At 40.6% G+C, this 25,717-nt stretch overlaps 2 protein-coding genes across 2 annotated transcripts in view; both read right to left on the reverse strand.

Moving 5' to 3' along the window:
* Nucleotides 1-25,717, reverse strand: part of DUSP8 (dual specificity phosphatase 8) — a 102,384-nt gene that overhangs the window by 72,581 nt on the left and 4,086 nt on the right. Inside the window, exon 2 of the mRNA XM_063117128.1 lies at nt 6,736-7,141. Within this exon, the coding sequence (XP_062973198.1) occupies nt 6,736-6,966 (231 nt within the window). The 5' untranslated portion in view covers nt 6,967-7,141. The remainder of the gene's footprint in view (nt 1-6,735; nt 7,142-25,717) is intronic.
* IGF2 (insulin like growth factor 2) overlaps nt 1-25,717 on the reverse strand; it is a 960,921-nt gene that overhangs the window by 41,072 nt on the left and 894,132 nt on the right. The window lies entirely within an intron of this gene.

The raw sequence follows: 25,717 nt of genomic DNA on the forward strand, positions 1-25,717 counted from the left end.
AAAATGAATTTCTACAGGATCAGTCTAGCCATATCAGAAGTGGAATACACTATGTAAAATAAGCAAAATATACAAATTTGTTGTTTGGCATAATTTATTCAGGCTGCAGAACTAAAGGGGCAACAATAGCACTAACCAGATGTAATACACAATATTATCATCATCATCATCATCATCATCATCATCATCATGGAGAGATCTTTTGAAGTCTAGTAAGATGAACAGAAAATACCTGAACAAGTTTTTAATTGCATAATGTGTATCGACAAATGTTTTGTTCCTGTGAAAGTCATCTTGAAAATTTCCCCAGGAGCATTTACCAGTGTTGGGTATTTTTGCTCAGGTGATTTCCCCTTTAGAATTTCCTATTTGCCATTTTCGTTGTTATCTGAAGTCAGAAAGGGGAAACTTTGAAGCTTTTGAATTCAAACCACAAAGCAAAAAAGAAAGAAAATGCAAAACATCAACACCAAACCCTAATTTCCTAGACTTTTCAAATCAACTCAGTTTTTAAATCTTTCACCCAAATGAAAAGCTTTAACTGCCAAAAAGACATTTCCAATAAACTTGGGTGAGAAAAATTAGAGCCAAGCTGGATGAACAATTTCTACTTTTAAAAAGTAAACAGCAAGTGTGGTGGTGGTGGTGGGCTTTCAATCGGAAGTCTGGTGTAATGAGGAAGAGTGTAGCTTTAACCCTTTGCCCCGCAATGCAATCCAAATCCCAACAGAGCCTTTTGCGCCTGATATTTGCGCTAGAAAAGAAATCTTCTATTGCCACAAATTGTTAACAGTATCAATGGCATCTCGTGTAGTTTGGCCTTTAGCTTCTGCATCAGAGCTTTATCACATGTACCTGCTTCCCTCGGATTATCCCCTTAGAGCTAAGCTTTCGCCGCTGTTGTTGTTTTGCTACCCGGCGACAGCAATCCTTTGCATACCAGGAAGTGAGTTTAAGGGGGGAAATGTAAAAAAATCATAAAATATCAATGGATGACCCAATTCAATTCAAATCTGGTATGCTTAAAGCTCTCCCTAATATCTATTAATGTGCCAATTTTATCTTTTATCTTTATCTTTAAAGCTTACACAGATGTAAGCTTTGTTTAAAATCCTCCTCCTGCGCCCTGGTGACGGCTCGGAAGATATGCTCAAAAAGCAGGGGCTAAATATGGTGAATCTTTTCCCTTTGAAGCACAATTAAAGCAGGATGCATGGGAGTACTTCACAATCAAAGCAGATTATAAGGTGGAAAAACTTCAGAGTCCTTTGCATGCAATTCGCAGTGATTGCACAGTATAAAGCTGGTGTGATAAAGCTCTCAGAAACCACCAGAGGCAAGAAAAAGTTTCAGCCTTGGTAAAGGCGATATGAAAAGTGGGTGGTCAAGAAATAAAATCTTTCTCCAGTATTTTAAAGGAAGTTTCTACCCTGTTTTTTCAAACCCCAAAAGGGCTCAGAAGGAAGCTTCCAGAATGAAAACACAAAAATGCAATAAAACAATGAAATAAAACAAATATATTAGATCAATAAAGGGGGCAATCCTATGCATGTTTAGACCAGAAAAAGTACTACAATTTTCAGAATACCCCAACCAGCATCGCTGGCTGGGGCATGCTGGGAGTTGCAGGCCTTTTTTTTTTTTGTCTAAACATGCATAGGATTGTGCCCTTAAAACATTAAAAACAGCAAATGAAAGGGGCATAAAACAATTGGGTCAATTTGGATTTAAATGCATTGCCCCAGCAGCAGCAGGTTAAAGCAGATTAAAGGCACAGACAATAAAAAAGTATTTGCTGCTCTTTTAACAGTTGACGGGGAGGGGGCAAGTGAACCTGTCAGGGGAGGAAAGCTATTACCTCAGGTGTATAAGCAATTATTTCTAGGTTGATCCATTGCTTATTTTGCAATTCAAATTACATAAACATCATATGTCACAGGACATATTTGTTCTTAGTTTTTGTGTCTGTTGCTTTTTAACACTTTGACCAGTTCTATGCACTGTCAGAGATAAATTTTAGCATGAAAAAATGACCAATACAATACTTGTACAATATCTGTATATGAATGAAAGTTGAGGCCTGCTGCATGCCCACATTCATTTGCAGCTAGCAATATGGGTGTGGTGCAACATGCTGTAGGAACCCTTCGGCTGCTTCTTTTTCCAGGGAAGGACACGGATTTTTTCCTGCGGAATTGCAAGAGCCGCTCCATGATCACCAACCAGAAATTAATTTTCTGTGGTCTTTGGCCTTTTCCCAGCTCTCCGCATCCAATTGACTGCTCTGTCTGCTGCCTCATGTGGCAGTGTCTGTTCACTAATAAAAATAAATATCAAAATTCTGCACAAGGGCAACCCAAATTCTGGCCTTCAAACAGAGATCAGTTCTATAACCTGCATGCAATATGCAAAGGAAGCAAACATGCATAACTTTGCTTATTTTGCACACTATGTTCTCCCTCTGCAAGTCATGGGGGGAAAAATAATGAAACCTTACTCCTTGATGATCACTGAAAATCCTATTCAACACCCATGTTTAGGTTGACTGAACCCTATCTTTGTGGACAAAAGGACATTGCTGCTTTTAAAGAAAAAGCAAAGTAAATGTTCTCAAGGCATTGAACTGCACTTATATCACACCTGCATAGAATCAGGCAATGCATAGACTTCTCAGGAATTCCCCCATTTGAGAATGGCTCCTTAATCCATGGCTCAGTAGTAGAGCATCTGCTCTGTATGCAGAAGGACCCAGGCTCAATCATCAGTATCTCCACATATGGCTGGAAAAATTCCTGCCTGAAATTCTGGACAGCCACTACCAGTCAGTGTCAACAATACTGGGCTTAGGATGGGTCTAACTCTCAGAATAAGGCAACTTCCTATGTTCCTATCCCCACTTCTTGTCCCCCCGACAGTAACCATTGCAGTATCTAATTCTCCTGTATTTTAGAAAATACTAACAAGCTATTCTAGGCCAAAAAGATGTCTCAGAATTTAATTTAGTTGTAGACACACACCCCTCAAAGGTGGGGGTATCTCTATTCTCTAAGCATCTAAAAAAAGGGCGGGGGAGAGATTATTCTGCTCTATTCTTCAGTATTAACAGTGACTTAAAAAAAAAACACCATTCAGGAACCGCTCTCTAAAGCCCCTGCCTGAAGCATCAGTAAGAGACTGGAGGCAAGAAGTATCTTTTCTCACACATTCAATTCCCCACTACACACGTACGTACACACACACACACACACACACACACACACACACACGATCCAGGCGGGGTGATGTCACTGCTAGCCAATTGCAATGAGCCGTGCGCACACATGCAAGGGGAGGGAGAGATGAGGACTCCACAGATGGCTCCAGCTGGGCCTAGCATTTGATTAATCGCTTGAATTACCCTCCTTTGCTACAAAATAATAAAAAGGGGGGAGGGGAAAGCAAGAACAAATACTAAAAAGCAATCCAGCTGCTGAGAGCTGCCCACAAATGGAGAGCTTGGGGGAGGATCTATTGTGAAAGAATGGCTGCTGAACTAAGAAAGACTGTACCTGGGCTACCGAAAAGAACAGAGTCTGCAAGCGTCGTAACATAAAAGGTTGGCTTTTTGGTCTTCTACTGCCAAGCTCAATGGGCAAAATTTTAAACCCTTAAGTTAACAAAAAGGCAAAAAAGCAAGGTCTTTGTTTTTTGTCTTTTACTCACCTTGTTCCTGTGCCAGTTATGCAGACATCCAGCAGGTGAAGATGTTCCTGGCATGAAGATATTGCAACGGAACGGTTCACTTGCTTAATTTCTGCACATCAAACGGCAGGTAACTGAGGAAAAAGGTGCCTCTGAGCACGTAGCTCATAAATTTGCTTTCAGTAGCAGAACTGAAGCTTGATCAAAATACTTCCACATACTAATATAGTCCTGTTTCCCCCACCCTGCTTCCTTGATGTCAACACCCAAGTTTGGGGAAGGGGAAAGGATTTTTGTTTCTACTATTGTTAAACCAGAAATGCTTAATGATCTACTGCAAAACAGTGGATCCCACTCTAACATCTGCCCACTCCTGCTACAGAACATGGCCCAATGGCTCTAATTCCAAGGATTGGAAGTGCTGCTATTTCTAGATGCTGTAGCTCAGCTGTGCAGCCTGCTTCACCCTATGCTGGAACTCTACTGGGCCACATGACTGGATTGCTGTGATGAGCATGGGGATGTTCTGCAGGAAATGTATACCCCATCCTGTACCCCGAATTGGGCGCCCTATTCTAGGTGTGCTCGGCTGCATTTGATAGCTTGAATTGGGGATAGTATGTTAGAGTTACCTTGGGTACACTGGTCCTATGCCCTCCACACCTAAGATGAAGGGAGCTATATTCCAATCCCAGAGAATATAACACAGCAAACCTTGATGGGAAAATGGCAAAGAGGTGGCAGACACAGCAGATTGGAAAGGAGGGTTGATGGATTACATCAGTACTTCAGATAAGGGAGCTGAGATCTTTAGATTTCAATTTCCAGAAAGAAAGGTGTATCAAACAAATCTCTCCTGCTTCAGATCACTGGCAACTAGACCACAATTCACCAAACAGACACACATAGACCACCTTTCTATTCTTTATTTCCATTTGTAAGGCCAAAGGATCATGAATGGTGGCTCGTCAGTAGCACACCCCTGCTCTTTCCTCCTCCCTGCACACAATTTGCTCTGCATACCATTATTTTCATTGACATAAAGCCTACTTCAAAGGATTATCCCTGTTAACCCATGGCTCTTGAGGATAGATTATGCATCAGGCAATGAGTTCAGAGAGACGCAGGGTGGGTGAATGATTGGAAACACTGCCTGTGTACAAGCACACTGAGGTTTCTTCCACATTAACGGAAATGCTGCAGAGACACACCTTTTCTAGCTTGTAGTGAAATGAAAACAGAGGTTCCACACAGCACTTAATATATTATCTAGCAATATGCGTCCTCATAGCCTAGATCATCCGGTTATGTTTACTCAGACGTCAGTCCCATTCAGCAAAGGTGTCTTTCAATGTTAATTAAAAGCTTTCTGTTTGCAGGTTCAGCCTGTCTATTGAGTGCCTGTGGTGAATAGCCTTCTAATTACCCCTTGAATAGCTTCTCTTAATGGGCCCTTATTAACAGTTTCTGTTGGGGTGGGTGGGTATATTTCCTACCATTATTATTATATGACAAAAGGGGGGGGAGATAACAGTTCCACAGAAAACAGCGGTGTGGAAGCAACCTTGTATCAATTTTGCAAAGTCTATGAATATATGGAGCACAGTATTGCCAATATGGATATTGCAGGCAATACCATAGATAAATATCATGGTTTTAATTCCTAACTCTGAATATGCGTTTTTCAACTTCAGAACAAGACACTGAAGCTATCACTCTCATGACCAGTACCCTTTGCTTCAGTATTTAGAGTCAATTAAGATCTCATCAGTGCATGTGTGATGTTAGGTTTGCTGTCCTCTGCACCCGCCACCGATTATTCAATTTCATCTGCCATTTTTGTTGCAAAGTCTGTCATCTAATCAATCTAGACCACAGAAGAATAAACCAGATAGCATCAATCTCACTATAAATCCTTGGGGAACCCACTGGCTACTTCTGTCAAATCTGTCAATATCCCCATATCCTCTACTTCTTGCATTATATCCAGTTATCAGTCCATAGGAGGGCTTGTTCATATCTCATGTCTGCTAACTATCTCCCTGCCCCTGTCTTTTAATTAAAAATGAAGTTACAATAGCCATTTTCTATCCTTTTGGTAGGGAGGTCGATCTTAACGATAAACATTTTAGAAGGACCGATCAATCCAAAACAGATGTTTTTGTGAACCGTCCAGAGAGCTATTGGGCGGTATAGAAATGTAATAAATAAAATAAATAAATAAATATCACACACACAAATTCAGCAGTAGTGAAAAGTAGAAATAAGCGTTCATTCAGATAAAGAAGCACTGCTCTCATTTTGAATTGGCTTCATTTGCCCAGTGATGTCAACATAGAGCCAAATCTGATGGGCTACATAGCAATACATTCAATCCATGATCCCAGATTTTCTGGAAACACCCTTGTATAGTCCCAGAAACAAGTTAAATGAGGGGGAAATTGTATCAATGTAGCACAGAACAAGTGAAACATCAGTACTGAAGAGAAATGGAAAAAAAAGTGAACATTCACATAATGTGGGGACTTTTGGGAAAGGCATTTTGGGCCCACAAAAGCACTACTTTTAGCCCAAAAAATAAAATAGGTGGGCATTAGGTGCAGCCCTACACCACAGTTAAATACTACGCTCACTCTGTGTGTTTTTTAACCATGCAACCACTACGGCTGTAATCTGAAGTGGAAGATTGATCCAGTTGGAGGGGGACTTCTTAATCCTTTCTCCCTCATACCCGTCCCTTTTCCCAAACAAGAGTAAAAGCATCTGAGCAGCAGAGCAACCTTCAGCAGAAAATAGCTGAAAGTGCGAAAGGATTAAGAAGACCCTCTTTACAGATCCTGCACTGGTCTTCCCTTTGAAACTGCTAGCTGAGCAGTTGCATTTCTAAAAGCAAAGGAGCGCATAAGAAGGATTGAGGTGTAACATGTAGTCCCAACTTAACACTACAGTGTACCAGGTCTTATTGCAGTGCTGCTCTTTAAGGTTGTGATTTATGGCAGGGACACTGAGTTACAGCAGGATTTAGAGGATTACCAAGCGGCCAAGTTTAAGTACCTGTATATTGGAGGCTGGCTGGATGAGCTCTGTGATGGAAACTTTGTCTTGCTGAAGCCTTCTCTTGACCAACTTGGAACAGCAGATGTTGACAGAACTGATGACATGCCAGGAGTTGTACTCCACAAAGGAGCGGCTGTCAATGACCAACATGCCTTCGGCCCCACTTCTCAAGAGGCTGGCAAGCTTCTTAGAATCCATCACTTGGCGTGGAAGTTTGTCCCCGGCCATGGTAGACTCGTCCCTTTCGCAGCAAGTGGGAGAAGGGAAGGAACGCCCAGGGCAAGGGAAGCCAGCTCAAGTTCCCCGGAGGCGAAGGGGCTGGGGGGAGGGGGGGAGGCAGCTCGAAAACAGCCAAATTTTGACACGCTGCTAAGGCCCTGTATGGAAAGTCATTGTGCCAAACCTGTTGGGAAGTACAGAGACAGACAGAGAAAGAGGGAGAGAAAGGAGGAAAAAGTAGTCAGATGCTGCAAGTACACCAAACGGGCACTAATTTAGTCTAGTTCAGCTCTAGCAAAAACTACATAGAGTTTTAAAGAAAGAACCAAAATGTATTGCATGGCTTAATACAGCCTTCTTCCCAAACCTGGCACCCTCCAAAGGTGCTGAACAAGAGCTCCCATCAGCTGCACCAACAGGGCACATCTTTGCTGTAGATGATGGAATTGTAGGCCAACACATCTGGAGAGCACCTGATTGGGGAAGGGTGGCTTAATAGAAATGCCATCCAGAGAAGGGACCCTGAAACTACAGACAAGACTAGTTTGGGGATTTTGACCTTGATGCTGGGCCTCATTACATCATCTGAACTTCATAATGATTTTTAAAAAGAATATTTTACTGGAAGTTTCAATGTTCTCTAATCCCAACCTATTCTACAAAGCAAAGGGGTTCCCAACTGTATTCTAGGGAGCTTGTGGTTCCTCTAAACTTATCAGAAGTTGCTCAATAAGATGATCAATAACAGTGGATAGGCGTCTCTGAAGAACAAGCTTGTCCACTGCTACTAATCTTCCTAAGTAATCTTCCTATTCAGCTGCAGAAGAGTGTGTTCTAGATATCACTCTCAGTTTCATCTAAACCAGAAACTATAATTACTTCTACATAATCCAGGATTGGAAGCCATATTTGAAAGCTGGTTTACAAATCCTGGCTTGTTTCAAAGCCCTCTCATCTCATGGAAATTCTTGATTTGTTCACTTAATTGCATGAAGAGAGGAGCAAAACTACTGCAAAGGGGCTGCATATGAGTGCAGTGCACACCAAGTGCAGATTCTGGTTTAGTAAGCCAGAATTGATGGCTTACTGTGACATCCAAACCAGACTAATGACTCTTTACATGAAAAATGAAACATTGAAAAAAATACAAGAATTTCTCACCACAGTGAGATTTCTTTGTAAAGTAATGAATAGATAAATTCAGCATCATAGCTTAAACTTGGCAAGTTGCAGCTGTCCTTTTAAAAGCTTACCTAGAATTCCTTAATTGCCAATTGTTTTAGAAAAATGTGAAGAAAAAGGTTTTACCGTACTTCATTTGAAGAAAGAGGGGAGAAAAACAAGGTAACAAAGATACATAATTTTGTACCTTTATTAAATTTCTGACCAATTCTTCTGTCCTAATAATTTGTTTTTAAAAATCTGGTATAATTTTGTGTGTGTGTGTGTATTTATATTACCTGATCCCAAAAGGCCCAGACAGTCTGCAATCCAATCAGTATATTGAAAATTCCTACTCTTTTATTTTAAAGAAACACCTATTCCCTGGGTTAACATTTTGGACATATAATGTTATTGTCTACGTTTTTCTTTGAGCGACTAGCTTCTCTGTAACTTGAAAACTCACTAGCAGCATTTAACATTAGTAAAATCATTTTTAAGGACCGCTTCAGATAAAGGTATAGCCTCACTTACTTTGGGGGATTAACATAGCTACTAAGACTCCTAATAGTAGAATCTAGACATCTGCCAAAAGTATCAAGTAAAATTCAGTGGCACTTGCACCCAGTTAAATGGGTGCATACACTTACCAAGGAGCAAGTCCCATTGAATTTAATAGGAATTTCTTCTGAGTAGACCTGCACAGGGTTATGTGGAGATTTACTCATCTTATAACTACCTGAAGATTTTGAGTTGGACGATCTGTGCACACAGCTTGATTCTCATTAGGAAAAACCCCAGTAATCCTCAAATCAGCCGTCCCCAACCTAGCCCTCTCCAGATGCATAGGACTGAAACTCCCATAACTCCCAGCCAACATTGCCCATGCTGGCTGGGAATGATGGCAGTTATAGTACAACACAACTAGAGAACATCAAGGTGGGGAAGATTACCTTAAATCGAGATCACACTACATTGTCTTGAAGAAAAAAGGCAAAGAAGAAACCATGAAAATGATACTCGAAGCCAGAGTATGAAGAGTAACTCTTTCTCATAAAATTTTGGCCCATTCCTTCACCTCCTTGGTGTGCATTATTTATTTGTACACTTGGACAAAGATGCCAATTACAGCAGTTCCTTTGGACTGCAAACCCCTTTGTACCATCAGAAGCCGCTCAATATGGGCCCTCTTTTCCATGTTCCACTATTAAGATTCTCTTTTGCACTTCAGGGCAAGCTTTTAAAACTGAGACAACCCTAATTAAGAGTGGTCTGAGAGGGAAGATGTAGGCTCCCGCAACCATTATGACATACTTCATTATGTGCTTTCCGCCTCGCTGAGGATCCCCTGCTGTACCTGAGCAATAGAACCGAAGGTAATCAGAAAGGATGCAAATTAATTTGTTTCTCTCATTCCCCCTTACATTCCTCGCTTTATTCAATTCGTCCCTTTTTCTCCATCAGGGGTGGGGGGAACTAGCTGCACATTTCTCTTCATTTCTCCAAATTCCAGTCAGGAAAAATATTAATTGAAACAGATAGACAAAGGAGAGGGGGTAATAAAGAGATGGAGATAACACAGACAAAGGGATCAGAATGAAATATCAGAATGAGATGGAAGACTGATCAAATAGAGAAGGCCAGCCTATGAATGATATGTCAAGATAACAAAAATTCAGTCCTTCCACTCTCAAGATTATGATGAACAAGGTCAACATTCAGGGTTTTCAAAACACAATTTAAGGGGGTTTGGAGAGATATATTTTTTTTAAAAAAAATCTTTTATCACTGCTCAAATAAGATGTTGGTTTGAGGAGGCATGTGTGTGTTAAACAGTAATAAAGAAGTCAATTTATATGTGAAGAATGATACCAAAAGGTAGCAGCAGGCCCAGCCTATGTCCTGACATCTTCATTAGGGCTGTGTGTTTTTGATCATGCTTATTTTTTTGTTTGTTTGCTTATGTCAGGTTTGGTGAGCTGTTTTCTGAGGGGACAGACTACATTCAAGAACCCTGTCTCAAAGAAAAGCAGCACACTAAAAGAGAAAAGAAAAGAGGGGGGGCTCAAAAAGACACAAAAACAGTGAAAGTGAACTGGAAGGGGAAATTGTAATTTGCAGGATAGCTTCCATCTCCCCAAAATCAAAGAGAGAAAAGTAACTTGAGAGATGTGGTACTGCATTCCAACAGTCTCTCTTATCATCACAGAATCAACTGCCAGTAAAAACCATTACTGTGGAATAGTGAGTGCATGAAACAGGATGAAGCCTGCCAGCCGTGTAGGTTCAAGAAGTTTCCCCTTTTTGCTGTCAGCCTGAGACTGGAAAGAAAAAAAGAAAGAGCTGCAACCTGCCAACTGGTTGACAATATATGGCTAGTGGGCTTCTTCAAAAAGTTTGTTTAAAATACTTTAAATTTTATAACAGTAATTTTTCAAGGGAAGAATTTCACATTTTTTCTCTCAGTTCTTGATCATGTTGCCAAAGTAAAGTAATACTATCTTCTAGGGAACCAGCAGAAAGAAGTGTGTGATCTGACCTTTGCATAACTTGATTTAAACATAGAATATCATCAGATGGGTGGATTTTCACATTTCCCTACCGTCATCGCTATGGCCTCCTGCTGCTGTTCACAATAGTGACAATCTCTTTACACGGGGAGAGGAAGAGGAAGCCGCAACGACCATGTGTCCCATTCAGGGGCCACTTTTATTGTGCCACTTTCCCTGCACAAAGCAGGAAATGGTGGCACATTCCGTTAAAAAAAAAGAGAGAGATTAAAAGGGGTCTACTTTGTGACAGAAAAATGAGCGGAAGGAATGGCAGGCATGGGAGGCGGACATCGTTGTCTAAAGGAAACATGGACATCTGTAAGTGGGCAGTAGAGAGCGTGCGATAAAACACTCATCTGATAACCCTCATAGTTTAGCCCCAGCTTGCTTAGTAACCTAGCAGAATGCACAATTTCTCAATTTCTAAAATTGAAATATTAATGGTCTTTCTCATGGTTCTCAAGGTAAATGAAATAAGGAAACACCACTTGCTTTCAATCTTATAAACACCATGGTTTCTAAGGTCCAATTCAGATATGATGAGGCCCTCATGCAATGTCTCAGTAGAGCTGCCGGGCTCACATGGAGGCACATCCTTTTATGAACTAGTATATCCACATGGCTGGTGTTAAATGTGATCAAACCAAACTACATCACAAAAGATGTGGTACTAGTTGCATAAACTATCAACAAGGAGGCACCAATCCATACTATGAACCCAATGGAAGCCCTACACCAGAGGTGGGGAGAGGAAGCCCCTTCAGATATTGTTGGCTTTTAATTTCTATCATCCCTCACGTCTGCCTATGGCTGATGGGAGTTGCAGTCTAAGAACATCTGGAGGGCTACAAGGTCCCCATTCCTGCCTTACAGACTCAAAGCAATTGTGTGGTAGCCAATCCATGTGAGCTTGCCACAAATCTAGGTACAATATAAGCATGAGGTAAAAGGTAAAAGGAGTGAGGTATACTTTATTAGCTCAGTACAGTGAGAGCAAGCCACTAACTCTTAAATGAGAGGAAAGGTTAACATGGGACCTAAATTAGGGTTTTAGGAACAAAGCTATGTCTCTCTTTTATCAGTTTATCAAAGCCACCATAATCTTCTTGAGTGCTCCTGAAGAACATTATCATAATCCTTTAATTCCACCTCTCTCATGAATGACTGTAATGAGGGGATGGACACATGGGTTAACCTGAATGAAAATAATCAAGCAGGAGGTGCCACACCACAGCGTCAGGACAATCTTTGGGCAGCTTAACATGGCTATTAAGGCAACAACAGGGTGTCTAAGGACAGCATACAACCTCCATGTTGGAGGGAGGGAGGGGAGGGGAAGTTATAGAGTGAGTCGTGCCAAGAGAGCATTAAGCTCCTTGAATGTAACCGGTGAAGGTGGAAACCAGGCATATATCATCATCATCATCTATATTTACATCCCACCTTTACTCCAAGGAGCCCAAGGCAGTGTACATGATCCTCCTCCTCCATTTCATTCTCACAACAACCTTGTGAGGTAGTTTAGACTGAGAATCAGTGACTGGCCCAAAGTCATCCAGTGAGCTTTATGGCTGATTGGGGACTAGAACCCGGGTCTCCCAAGTCCCAGTCCAACACTCTAACCACAATACCACATTGACATTACAGGTTCGAAACTGTGTGGCTGCCACCAAAAGCAGCAGCTGTAGGTCTCCCTTTCTCGGTAGCCCTTAGTACTAAAATATAATGTATAATGTATAAAAATGTATAATGTAAAAAAATATAATGTATAATGTAAAAAAATATAATGTATATTTTTTTAGTATAAAAAAATATAATGCAGCATCACCACGCTGCCGAAACAGGAGCCAACGCAAGCGAGCAGAGGCAGAAAAAAAACTAGCACAGTGATTCACACTTTTTGTAGTGCTAGACTTTAAGAGGGGGGAAAAGAGAAGGTGATCTTGTTCTATTGTTTTTGTCAGCCAGAGTGTTGCCCCTGTAATGTCTAGCTTCAGCTTCCTATCCCTAACCAAAAATGCCTCACTCAAGTTTTACACTCTGCAGGGAGTGCACTAGAAAGCCCCAAGGGAGAAAGTCTAGGTTAGGGGGCTTTTTAGAAAGCTCAAACAGGCAGAGAGGCTGCAAGGCCAAATGGGAAATAAAAAGGATAACAAGAGCAACAACAACACCTGTCACCTCCTTACAGTAAGGTAAGCACTGAAGTCCTGCACCCTGAGAAATTTCTCCAAAACCTTCAAAATCAACCCGAAAGAGGTAGAAAACTGCCCATTTTACAGGGAAAGAAAGAGCTTGTGAAAGGGCAGGTGGAGTTTCGGCATGGTGCTACTTTAATTTAAGCCTAATAATGGGTCTTTGGTGAGTAAGCATGAATAGCCAAGAGGAATAAACTAGACATGACAACAGCTACCTATATGCAGGCCTTGGTTTGCTTTTGCTGAAGCCCTACAAAATGGTGAGTTGGGGATTTAAAGTCCAGCATGGAAGAAAGAAGCTAAGGGAAAGGACTTAGCTCGGTGGCAGAGCCCACGCGTTTATGCTTTAGTGCAGGGGTGTTGCCCTCAGACATGAGCGAGCAGGAGAATGTGTTCTCTGAAAATGTTCCAAAATTCTCGAACATGTGCTCATGTTCAAAAATGGCACACTTTTCAGAAAAAAAGTTTGAAATGGCACCTTTAAAAAAAAAATCAAAATTGTAGTTCAACACTTTAGTCTGTGGGAGAAAGTTGTACAACCTTGGAAAATACTCACATTTGTGCACAGTTTTCCCGCTTTATTTTGTGTGGTTCATGCAATTTATCTGTTTGCATAAACTGAATCGCAAGCACTTGAGGAAATTGAAAGTGAGACAAGCATCAAGTTGATGCTTGGAGAATCTGGGCGGACATAAACATTGCTTCTTCATTCAACCCCAGTCTAACCTATTCCAAGCAGATTTTTCAACGGTGAGAAGTCACCTGATCTGCCTGTCCCTGCACTGCAGCAGCGAGAATCCTGGTTAATGTCTGCATGGGCTCCGAGGTACAGCTATTGCCTGGTATCTATGTAGTTGCCATGGGAACACAAAGCACTAACTTCTTAATAAGACTCCTGTCCTTGATTGCCACTACTGCAAAAATACGGATAATTTAGTAACAGTTCTGTGATTTTGGGATTCCTCATATGGCACAGAGTGGGTGGTAAGAGTGCAGCTTGCTAAGCACTTAAGCACTTGAAAGAAGAAGGAGGGTGGGATTTTAGCTGCAATGCCAGAATTTACATCTTAATAAGAGTGTAGATAGCTACATAGCTTAAGCCATCCTGCCAGCATTTCAGGTTCTAAGCTGACAGTTACTTGCCTTGGTAATCCTTCCGGCAGATAATAAACTGCCATTCCTATAGGCTGAACCAAGAATTACTTTCTGTCAACCCCTGCCCTGAACTATTTTTTTTTCTGAAAGCTTGCACACACTATTACGTTTTACCCTTTAATTGCTGTACCAGGAGGCAAGTGCGGCATGTAACAGGGTCCCATTTCTTGCAAGCCTTGAGGCAAAAGGGGTCAGGAGAAAATACTGGTGGTTGCTTAAACCCCTTCATGTGTTGAATAGTGTGTGTGTGTGTGTGTGTGTGTGTGTGTGTGTGTGTGTGTGTTGCGGAGTTGCCTGTTTCTCACTCCCAAATAGAAGTAACCATCTTAGCACTGTGCTGATCTTCATGCAGGGTTGGAAGGCCTGTTCAGATGTTCTTTTCTCTTCCTGCCCCTTTGCAGAGCAGAAGCCGATTCAATATCCTTCCGTACAAACCTTTTATCAGTGTTTCAGACCATCAAGGCATATCTCAATTCATTTTCTACCAGATTACTTAATCAAGTCACTAAAGCAGGGATGTTGAAACTCTGCCATCTTGGCTGTGCCACTAAATACTGTTGCATTGATCTTAAACATCTGTATTAATCTGTGTTTGCTATTGTGACATCATTGCAATGTAAGCATGATTCATGTTCTTCTTCTTTAGAGATATAAACTGAGCCCATGTCTACAATGCTCAGCTCATATTCTAAACCAGGATTGCAAAACCTCAGGCCCGGCAAAATCTGGCCTGCCTGGAGCCCCAGTCCGGCCCTCTAGGATTCCCCACATAGCCCCACCCCCTTCCCCAGGCCCCACCCCATTTCCCCTGACTGTCAATCACCAGGTGGTTTCCCAGTATTTGCACAGTTTTCCCCCCATTCCTAAAGATTGAAATGCTTCTCCTAAGGCTCAGTTACTGGCCTTAAAGCTTTAAGCAAAAATATGCCGGTGTTTTTGGTATGTTAGCCCCGTCCCTTTTGCCACCATCCACCCTTGAAATTTCTTAAAATTTAACAGTATATCACTGTCTGGAGATCAGAATGGTCCCTTTTATTAATGGGCCATCTGTATCCTAGATAAGCAAACTATGATTACTTTTCTGTCTGGGCTTTTGAAGCTACAGGCTCATTTAGGAGATTTTCACTACTAAGACAGATAGACAAAGGCACACACAGGTCTCCTCACTTGATACTGCTCCAAATCTTCTCTGCCCATTAAGGACTAAAGACAACCGGATTTGTAATACCATTTCTACAGCATGCCATCTGTGCAAACAGCTTATAATGCCTCAGACTCATGAACAAGGAAAATGTGCATTTGCAGTGCACCAGCATTTCACAATGGACTCAACCAACTCATAGGCAAAACTTCTCTTTCATTTCGCAATATCTTCATAGCTTGTCGTTTTATAGAACCTACAGGCCTATTACTTAGTTTTCACCAAGAGTAGATGAGGAGGCACACCTGTTTCTGAACTGCACCACTTCAGACTGCAGTTGGGTGTTGACATTTATTTATTACATGTCTATACTGTCCAATAACTGAAGCTCTCTGGGTAGTTCATTAAATAGAACTAAAACCATAAAGTATAAAAACATAAAACATATCATAAAATCCTTTTTAAAAGCTACAAAATAAAACTAAAGCAAAATGAACAGCAGCAGTATGTTCTAAAAAGCACAACACAATTCCTTAAAACTGAAGGACTAAAAAGCTTGAGAGAATAAAAATATCTTCACCTGGCATAAAAAAGACCACAACATAAGCACCAGACAAGCCTCTCTAGGGAGGGTATTCCACAACCAGAGTGCCATCACTAAAAAGGGCTTCTCCTTTGTAGCTTCCCACCTAACCTCATTTGGTAGGGGCACCCAGAGAATATTCTTGGCATCCAGCCAGGTATATATATGACCAATGTTTCACCATACCCTCCAAAATCCTCAGTACTCCCTGATCTGAAATCATGGGATGCCTGTAACATACTGTAATGTGACTAGGCAGGATCACCACCATTAAAATGGTGCTCAGCCATTCTCTGGTGACCACATTCCAACAAATTACATGTAGTAAGGGTAAAGCAGTTCCAGGTCCACTAAAGTAGGCACTTCAGCACAAACCATATGGTTACATAGCAGGCTACTCACTTCCTCACTGAATTTGGAAATTAATATTGTAAGTTTAAATTAAACCTAATTCCTAGTTTACAACATCTTTATAATTCTAGCCTGTGCAAACATGGATGGTTTACAAGAATCATGGAGATAAGACAGTAGGCATTCTATACATTGATGGTGCTATATAAATAAATAATAATAATAATATACAAGTCGAGTTCTGGGCCTGTATTTAGCATAAACAACCATTAAATACCAGTTCACCTTAGAACAAAGATCCATTGGTCTGGCTTGCCTGTAATACTAAAGTTAGTAATTAAACCACGGTGATCCTCAATGAGCCTGAGCAAAGCAGCATGCTTGCATGTTTTCCACTCTCTCCTTCTGCATGGCCAGGAGGACCAGTAGACTTTAGTTCAATTTTTAAAGAACCTTGGCTTACGTAGTATTACATTTGAACCAGGGATCCTGACTGAAAACAAACCTTAGTCAATTTCTAAACAAGCTATCTCCACATGCTTTCTTGTTTAACAAACCATTGTTTTAAACCAGAATTCTTGGTTTGAATGTACTGCTTAACTGAGATTCTTTGTAACTGAAACTGAAAGTAAGTGGAAGTCTTTGGAAAAGGAGAGGGGAGGAGGAGCATGCAAGCCCAACACTTCACTCAGCCTCATGGATGCTCATCCACGCAACTCCAAATCATGGTTTAGCACAAGGCAAATTGGGGCTCTGCAAATGGCTATGATGGCTAGGGCTGGTGAAAGTTTTAGGCCAATACGTTTGGAGGGCCACAAGTTGCCCACTCCTGGATTAACATTATGTGCTAAAACCGCCATTGTTGGCATCTCTCCTCTTATATACACGGTCAAGTTTAAGATGCTGATACGCTTCCTGATACGCTGGTGGAGTGCTGAGCACATAGCTCTTTTATCATTACATGCAATAGATTCAATTTCTAAATTTTGGGATCACATACACCAAGAAATTAACAAAAGAATAGTAAAACCAACACCCCTGATTTTAGACCATCTGTACTGGAAAACTTCCTAAAATAGGCAAAGATTTTCTCCATAAGGATTTTCTAATAATAACTCTTGTCTTTGCTGCATGTATGGAAATTGCTTGACATTTAGAAGGCCCATGTACTTGTAATATTGTTAAAATGAAAAAAAATTCTGTTAATAAAAACATAAATAAAATTATATCCTGTACAAACAAAATTAGCAAGGCTGGGAGAAACCTAACTGAGAAGTCTTCTGTTCAACATCTAGTTTTCTATGTTCAGAAACCATTTTGGGGTCAATCATGTTAGCCCCACCTGTAGTCTAAAATGGTACAGTTCAGAAACAAGTTTATTTTCTCATCTGCTGTTTCTGGAAAACAAGTCATATAGTATGGCAGCACAGCTCAATTTTTCACAAAATTGTGCACTTTTTCTGAAAAGCACCAAATTCACACCATTTGTAGCAATCATTTTCATATGTTGGGACATGTGATATTTCACAAGCATACCAAGACAGTCTCAAATGTTCAGCCTGAGGGTAAAATCCTATGCACATTTACCAGGTAGTAGAGCCATTAAGAATAGAGGGATTTACTTGTAACTAACGATGCATAGGATTGTTCTATGAAACAGTTAACCAGTATCAGCAATTACAATAGTGTGAGTTCCATTATGTAGAAGTTGCGCTTCCTGCACTGTCAATAATAATAATAATAATAATAATAATAATAAATTTATTTATTTATTTGTTACTTGCCTCTCCCTTTGGATCGATGTCTTATGTGATTTCAGTTTGCAATCTGCTTATTTTTTGGAGTAGACTCCTACCAACTTAATTTACTGATGGTAGGTAGGTTGTGAACTGTCAACTATCCTTAAGTGAAGAAACAGAAGAAAATAATAATCGAGAACAGCCTTTCCTTGCATGGAACACACTCATTTCTGACTACTATGCACAATTGCACATAAATTAAAGCTTGCCACAGAAATGGTATAACCTCAAAAAAAGTGAACATGTAGACCCTCACACAGAGGAATTTGGACTCCATGATTTTACCTATGGAGTCACTGAAGAACACTCAATGTGATTTAACTTGGAAAGGAACACAGGTTCACAAGGGCTACACTCCAGGTTATAATCACTTCTGCACTTTAAAATGTCATTATGTGAACTTAGAATGTATTACCATTTCCCATAATGCTGCAAGTTCTACTCTGTGTCTCTGGGACTGACCTGGTTTACATATGACAGCCCATGAGTTAACAACCCATGGGCTGTCAGGGATGAGTGAGAAAGAGCAAACATGCTGCTTCCTACGTGCCCACCACGTCTGCATTTCATCAACAACCCACGATCAGCTCTTTCATAGGTTATGGAGTGACACATATGAACCCGAAATGCTGGGTTGATCAGGGCATAAATAACCCAGTGGTTAACCCACTGTTTGTTGAAGAATTAACTGCTGGGTTGTTTAGCCACTAAACAACCCAGTGCTATGGGTTTACACATTGTGCTCAACAACCTATGAAGGTTCTGATCATAGGTTGCTGATTATAAGTGGAAATGATGGCATGCTACAGGCAGCATGCCCATTCTCTCCTGCTCGTCTCCGACGGCCCATGGGATGTTTAACCCATGGGCTGTCATTACGTGCAAACCAGCTCAATGACTTACAAAAGCACTCTGCTGCAGTAAGAATATGGAAAGCTGACACAGGGGGTTGTGTGGCATTTAACTGTTGGATTCTGTTGAGGATCTGTCCAAACTCGTGCATAAACCAATACTTGTAAGTATAGTGGGCAATATCTAATGTTGCCTGTGTGCCAGCATCCCCACTGCCGATGCAATGGGAAGCTGGCGCTTCTTAAAGCAACCAGAAATGAGCCAAAACTCTCATTTCTGAATCAGAACAAGTCAGTAGTGTTTGCAGAGGGTAGTTCAACTGACTTATTCCATTCTGGAAAGGAGCATTGTGACTTATTTCTGGTGATGCTCTAGGAAGCACTATTTTCCTGTTGTGCTGGTGGGGATCCCGCTAATGCTACACAATTGGTGGAGGCAGAGGGGCAGCATTGGATACTACCGTATAGTTCACAAGGATGAAACTATCTGGGAACATGGAGGGTTCCTATGTACCCCACTTTTATGTAAAGCATATATGAGAAGGAACATCTGGCATGCAGATGCTGACCAACATTGTGGAATATCCCACTCTTGAATTTTGCTTGGGATTTGTGATCTATAAACAGGTTTGCTAAATCTTTTTGTGGGGGAGGGGGGGAAATCAACGAAGTGACTGCACTTTTCCTTCCATCAATCCCTGCTATTCAGAACAACAAACTCTTGCTGCTGGACTTAATGGCGCGAGACTAGTTTTCTTCCTACATTACAAAATCTCTCATTCCCCCCCCCCCCCCCAATACTGCAGTTTACTGAATGCCGGCAAAACATTTCAACACTGACAATCTCCAGAGGGACCATTAACATAACAGCTGGCAAAATGGGTCAGCTTGTTAGCCACTTTGGCTGGAAAAAGGAGGCAGAAGGTGCCAGTCTGTGCGCTCAAAACCCTATTCCAAAGTTGTGCACCTTTAATGGCACACAAAGGATTTTTCGAGATATTGCCTAGCGGCATACAGCATCACTCAAGAAACCCACTTCACACATGCGTTAAAACTAGCATGTTTTAAGTGTGCACCAACATATATAAACTGTCAGTGCAACAAACACATTCGCAAACAAATGTATGACACAGGTACACTCAGGAGCTAAGATCGGCTCCAGCTCTTTTGTTAAGTATGCAGTCCGTGGCAAACTTTAGACTACTTGGTCTATTGCCAGCTAGGGTGGCCACCCCTGCCTTTTTCTTTTTCTACTGGACCCTGGCCTTTTGCCTTTAACCACAGCTTGATGTACATCATTAGCAGGCGGTAATATCTATCTTCATGCCAAAAAAGGCTTCACCTGCTAATTTCTGCACCTCAGGCTGCTGTTAAAGACATGGGAGCAGGCCAAGCCATTATTTTCTGATGGTAACGATCCTACTTCCATTTCCAGTAGTGCTCAGGTAGGTGAAAGGAAAGACAGTTAGGCCAACTGGACTTTTAGGTGCAACAAAACCCCATTGGTTGTTGGCAGGCTCGGCCCAAGACATTTTGTCACCTGAGGCAAGCGTCAAAATGGTGTCCCTCCCCTGGCCTATTCCATTTACCAAAGCTAACCAGACTGGTAGTTGAATCTTCAACACTGGTGACTGGGTAACGTTCTCCACCAAACCATAGGGCAGAAGGATAGCTTAGGAGGTGGCCAGGCAGGCCACATGACACACAGAGCTCTATTCTCCAGCATTTCACCACTACACCCCAGTACCTACCACCTGAGGCAGTTGCCTCACTCTGTGTAATGATAGGGCTAGCCCTGGTTGTTAAGAAAGAACCAAGTGGATCATTTTAATTCTTCTTAAATCCCTTTCCAAATCTGATATCTCACTTCAAGCATCTTATTGATAAAACCATGCACTCATTCCAAAGCTAGGAACAAAGTAGGAAAAAGAGTTGTAGTTGACCTATAAAGGAATTGCTCACTAAGAGGGATAGGCAAGTTTTTAGCAAACAAATGGAGAACCCACAGATCTGTTTTGAAGCACAACAATGAAGTGAATAAAAAGTATTTCAAGTATTTAAATGACCATAGTTCTTGTATGATAATTGCAGCTATAATTTCATTTCTTGCAATTCTAGAATTTTTTTAAAAAAACTGATTAGGTACCAGGCTCAATTTGGACAGTACTGGCACCACAAATCCAAAGCAAAAACATTATTCAATGGGTGCAAAAAGCAAAGCAATGGTCCTCCCAAAATATTTCCAGAGTTTAACTCTTTGTCAGGGGAATATATAGGTTAATATTCTTTCTTTACTTGAGTCAAAATGCATTGTAGAAAACAGTTTATCAGTAACTCCCCTTTGGAGCAAGTGAAAAAGGAATACTAAAATATATACATTTCCCCAGACAAAAAGTATGTTGTGTTTAATAATACTGCTTCCTGTATCCATTTAGTTATTTTCTTTGCTTTTTAATGTTTAATTGTTAAGTATTTATTTGTTAAATATTTATTTGTTAAATATTTATTTATTTGTTAGAACACTTCAGAGAACAGATGGGATATAAATGTTTTAAAATAAATTAATTTGCCACCAAGTTTGTAGGCATGAGCTTGCAAAGACAAATGCAAATTTGTAGGATGCCCATATGAAAGGGAGGACTGGCTCCTGCATCTTTAACAACAGTTAAAGCTGCAGGAGCCCTGCCCTCTTTTGTATCTGGTCATGAGGGCAGGACTCATGCAACTTTAACTTCTGTGGTGAAGAGGGAATTTTACCAGGTGCTGCATGCATACAAATGACACCTGCTGAAATTCCCTTTTCAATACAACTGTTAAAGATGAAGAAGCCCTGTCCTCCTTTTCATATGGTCACCCTACAAATTTGTAATATTCCTAAGAACAGGAAACAAAATTAGGAGAAAGTCAAGTGTTTTGGATTTTCCAGTGCTATGTATATAAGAAGAGCCATGCTGGATCATACCAAAAGTCCATCTCATCCAGCATTCTGTTCACCCAGTGGCCAACCAGCTGTCTATGAGAAACCCACAAGTAGGACATGGATGCAGTAGCACTTTTCCGCTTGTGTTCCCTGCAACCACAGTACATAGGCATACTGTCTCTAATACTGAAGGTACCATCTAGCCATCAGGATTATACACTTGACTACTACCATGCATTTGTGAAATCAAATGTATTGTAGGAGCTAGAATGTCATTACTAGGACCATAAAGATCAAACACCCAGGTTCAAACACCCACTCAGTTAAAAAACCCCACTGGGTGACTTTGGGCTCTGTCTCATGCTAGCCTAGGAACCCATGTGAGAAGAGGAGTAGGATGGCAGTCATCCTACTCCTCTTCTCACATGGGTTCTTAGTAGGAACAGTGAAATAAAATATAGTAAACACTGGCCATCACAGTCCAATCTGATTAACATAGTATTTGTCAATGAAAAAGAAAGGTGTTTACCTGAACTGGATTTCTGATCATCCTGTCATCATTTTTACATGTTCTGAAGCAGATATGTGTGTTTATACAAAGGGTTATATTAGCCCTTCTTTCCTTAATTAATCAAGACTAGTTTAGATTCAATTGCTATTTAATTTTTCCCACAACAGTTGACCTCATTTGGTGTTTCATTAGAATCAGGGCCAAATTAAATGTTCTCTTAATCACACACTGTTTTAAGAGTCAACATGAACACTACTGAATGTGATACTACTGAATCTTAGTCTAACCCTGGCCTTACTGATCTCAATGAAAGCTTTAGTTTTAATAGTAAGGAGGAAATATTTCTTTCCTGTTGTATTGGCTTCTAATAATGGCAGTCTTTTTGTTGATGCTATTAGTTAGGAAGAAATAGATTAATAATTTTGTGTGTGATTGTTTTCCTATTTTGGTTGGTGGGCAGGAGTTACCAATATTGGCACCATCTAGGAACCATACCTACTGAACAGCTTGATATATCAAATTAGTTCATTATGGAGCCAGCCAAATTCAAAGGAAGGCTGACAGTAAGACAGATGATGATCCAAGTATCTCCATAAAAGCCAACAGTAAAAAAGAAAAGAAAATTACTTTAATACAAATCAATAATTCAAAAGTCAGAATAGGAAACTCTTTCTTAGACATACACTCATTCAAAGCAATGCCTGCACAGGGCTAGTAACGTCTGAACATGGCCTTCGTTTCTTGCAAACTTTCCAGTATCACTTATCTGATGCACCACTTTGGAACTTATTTTTTCATTTTCAACTCTCATGGCATGCTATTTTAATATACTCATGTATTAATTAGAATGTTTATGCTACCAAGGATAAATTAAAATAATGAAAGTACACGTAATCTTAACTGGGTTTGACCCCAATTGATTTAAGACATTAAAGCAGATTTCTGATGTAAAATTTTCTGGAACTCTCACGTCACTATCCCTAGCCTTCTTCCAGAGTGTTCAGTGTAGCATACATAACAAGCTTTCCAAATAGAGTTTGAGAGTTTGTGTGCTTTTTTAAAAAAAATGTTGCCATGTTAGTCCCCTAACACAGGAATGGACACAAAGTAGATCTCCCAATGTTTGGACTTCAACTCCCAGCATTCCTGATCACTAACCGTGCTGGCAGGGGCTCCTGTGAGTCCAAAGCATCTGGCAATCTATTTGCTGCCCACCCCTGCCCAAGGAAAGGTAAAACCTTTAATTGCAATGGTACAGTAATGAACTAGATAGCAGTGTAAGAAATGCTGGCACTGTTAATTAACCCAATTAGAGTAGATCTTTAAATTTGTGCTATTTAAGGGCACAATCCTATGCACGGTTATATATTTATTTATAACGTTTCTATGCCCAATAGAAGAAGATCTCTGGTTCACAACAATTAAAACCACAAAATGTTTCCTGTTTAAGCCGGGGGTGGGGGGTGGGGAAATCCTACCATTCGCAGCCAGCACTTGTAGGCCTTTTTTCTGTCTAAACATGCATAGGATTGTGCCCTTAAAATCTCAAAAATACCACTGCATCCTTGTGCATTTAGTTCTACACAGCACATTTAATTCACTGTATTTACTCCTCAGTTTCTCAATTCAGTTGGATGGGGAGTGATGCAAGACTCCAGTACTTTATTCCATCAACAGTCCATTAAGACTACCATAAGAAACCACTTTGTGTCTACAGGAAAATTGCCAAAGGCTGCCTATCTTTCAGAAGCATTTGCATTTTTCAAGTGCATTTGCCTTCAGTTTTCACTAATATTCCAGAGGATTCAATAAACTCAGTTAAATCAGCATAAATGCCACATGGACTCAATTATATCACTACAAAACAAACTCTTGGCACATCTGTTTTCTCCAGATTTAAAGAAAAAAATAATGCCAGTATAACCACCTGTACCGCACCACTTATAGTTAAGCTGCCTTATTAGTTCAGTTGCAAAAGCTGAACTTTCAGCACTGACTAGAAATCAAATCTATCTTAATATGTACCAACATTATAAATAGTTCTAAACTCTGAATCAGGCAAAATAGGAGGGACAAATGTGTAGCTTAAAGAAAAGTGTGTATGTGTGTGTTTTAACTCAGCAGTCATTAGAATGCAAAGCACTGCAATGCTTCAGCTTCCATTGCTAATTCTAAAGGTTGCTACAACATGCAAAGATTTTGTATGCCCACTGTTTCAGAAGTAAAACAAATTTTTAAATGGAGGGTGTTTTTTGTTTCTTTGCAAATTAATATTCACTAATCAGACATAAAATAGACAGCATCACAGATTTATAAATACTGTTGTGTTGCTCTTGTTTATATATCACATGCCTTCTCTATCTGATTAAATAGGCCTATGAAATTGAATGCTAAAATAAATTATCCTTTAAGTTGCCACAGGGTTCTTTTTTGTCTTATTTGCTACAACAGATGAATACATCTCCTGCTCTTCTAGAATCCGCTAAGCCTGTGCAGAGTTCATCATGTAAATTCAGTCAAAAACCATATTCCATTCAGTTCTGTCAATGTAAATTATTACCTATTTAAAGTACTTCTTCAAGCATCTTCCCAGTTTTGGTGATAGTCCTTTGCAAGGGTGAATGGCACCAGGAAAAATGGCCCATCTACGCATAATCCTTTTATAGCATGAGATGTAATGTGTAAAGCTTCATTCCTCTATTCCAGCCTTCCCTAATCTGGTGCGTTCCAGATATGTTTGACTATAACTCCCATCAGGCTGGCTGGGGATAATGAGAGTTTATTTATTTATTTATTTATTTAAGCATTTTTATGCCGCCATTCAGCCAAAAAAGGCTCTCACAGCGGCTTACAAAAGTATTTCTTGAGAGTTGTTGTCCAACACCAGGAAAGTACCAGAGTCCGACACCAGGAAAGTACTCTTGCTATTCCATTCTCAAGTAAAAGTCTATCATCTTCACTTTTCTCTAGTCCCATCTTGCTGGATGGGATGCAAACTCCATGGACCACCTTCTGTTTTCTGTAAAATAGTATGTACCTCATTGCTGGGAGTTAAATACAGTGTGGCGTATTGGCTAAGTGTGGTGTAGCGGCTAAGGTGTTGGCCTGAGAGTTGGGAGATCCCGGTTCTAGTCCCCACTCTGCAATGGAAACCCACTGCCAGTCACAGACTCTCAGTCCAACCTACCTCACAGAGTGGTTGTTGTGAGGATAAAATGGGGAGGAGGAGACTATGTACGCTGCCTTGGGTTCCTTGGAGGAAAAAAGATGAGATATAAATGTAATAAATAAAGTAAAGTAGCATGTAGCTCAATGCTGGGAGTTAAATACATGTTTATTAAGGTGACTTCTGGACAGGGCTGTTCCCTGTGACAGCTTTGACTGTATCACTGAACTGGAAGGGCTGAAAACTGTACCTCCAGGAAGGGCTACCAGCCAAGAGTGTTGGTGCAACCGTCCCTGTAAGCCTTCTCTCCCCACCCCTATGCCCATCACTATTCACCTCCACCAACTGCTGCTAGACATCTGGGCGAGCAGCACT

The sequence above is a fragment of the Elgaria multicarinata genome, chromosome 2 (genome assembly GCF_023053635.1).
Source record: "Elgaria multicarinata webbii isolate HBS135686 ecotype San Diego chromosome 2, rElgMul1.1.pri, whole genome shotgun sequence".
Taxonomy (NCBI): Eukaryota; Metazoa; Chordata; class Lepidosauria; order Squamata; family Anguidae; genus Elgaria; species Elgaria multicarinata.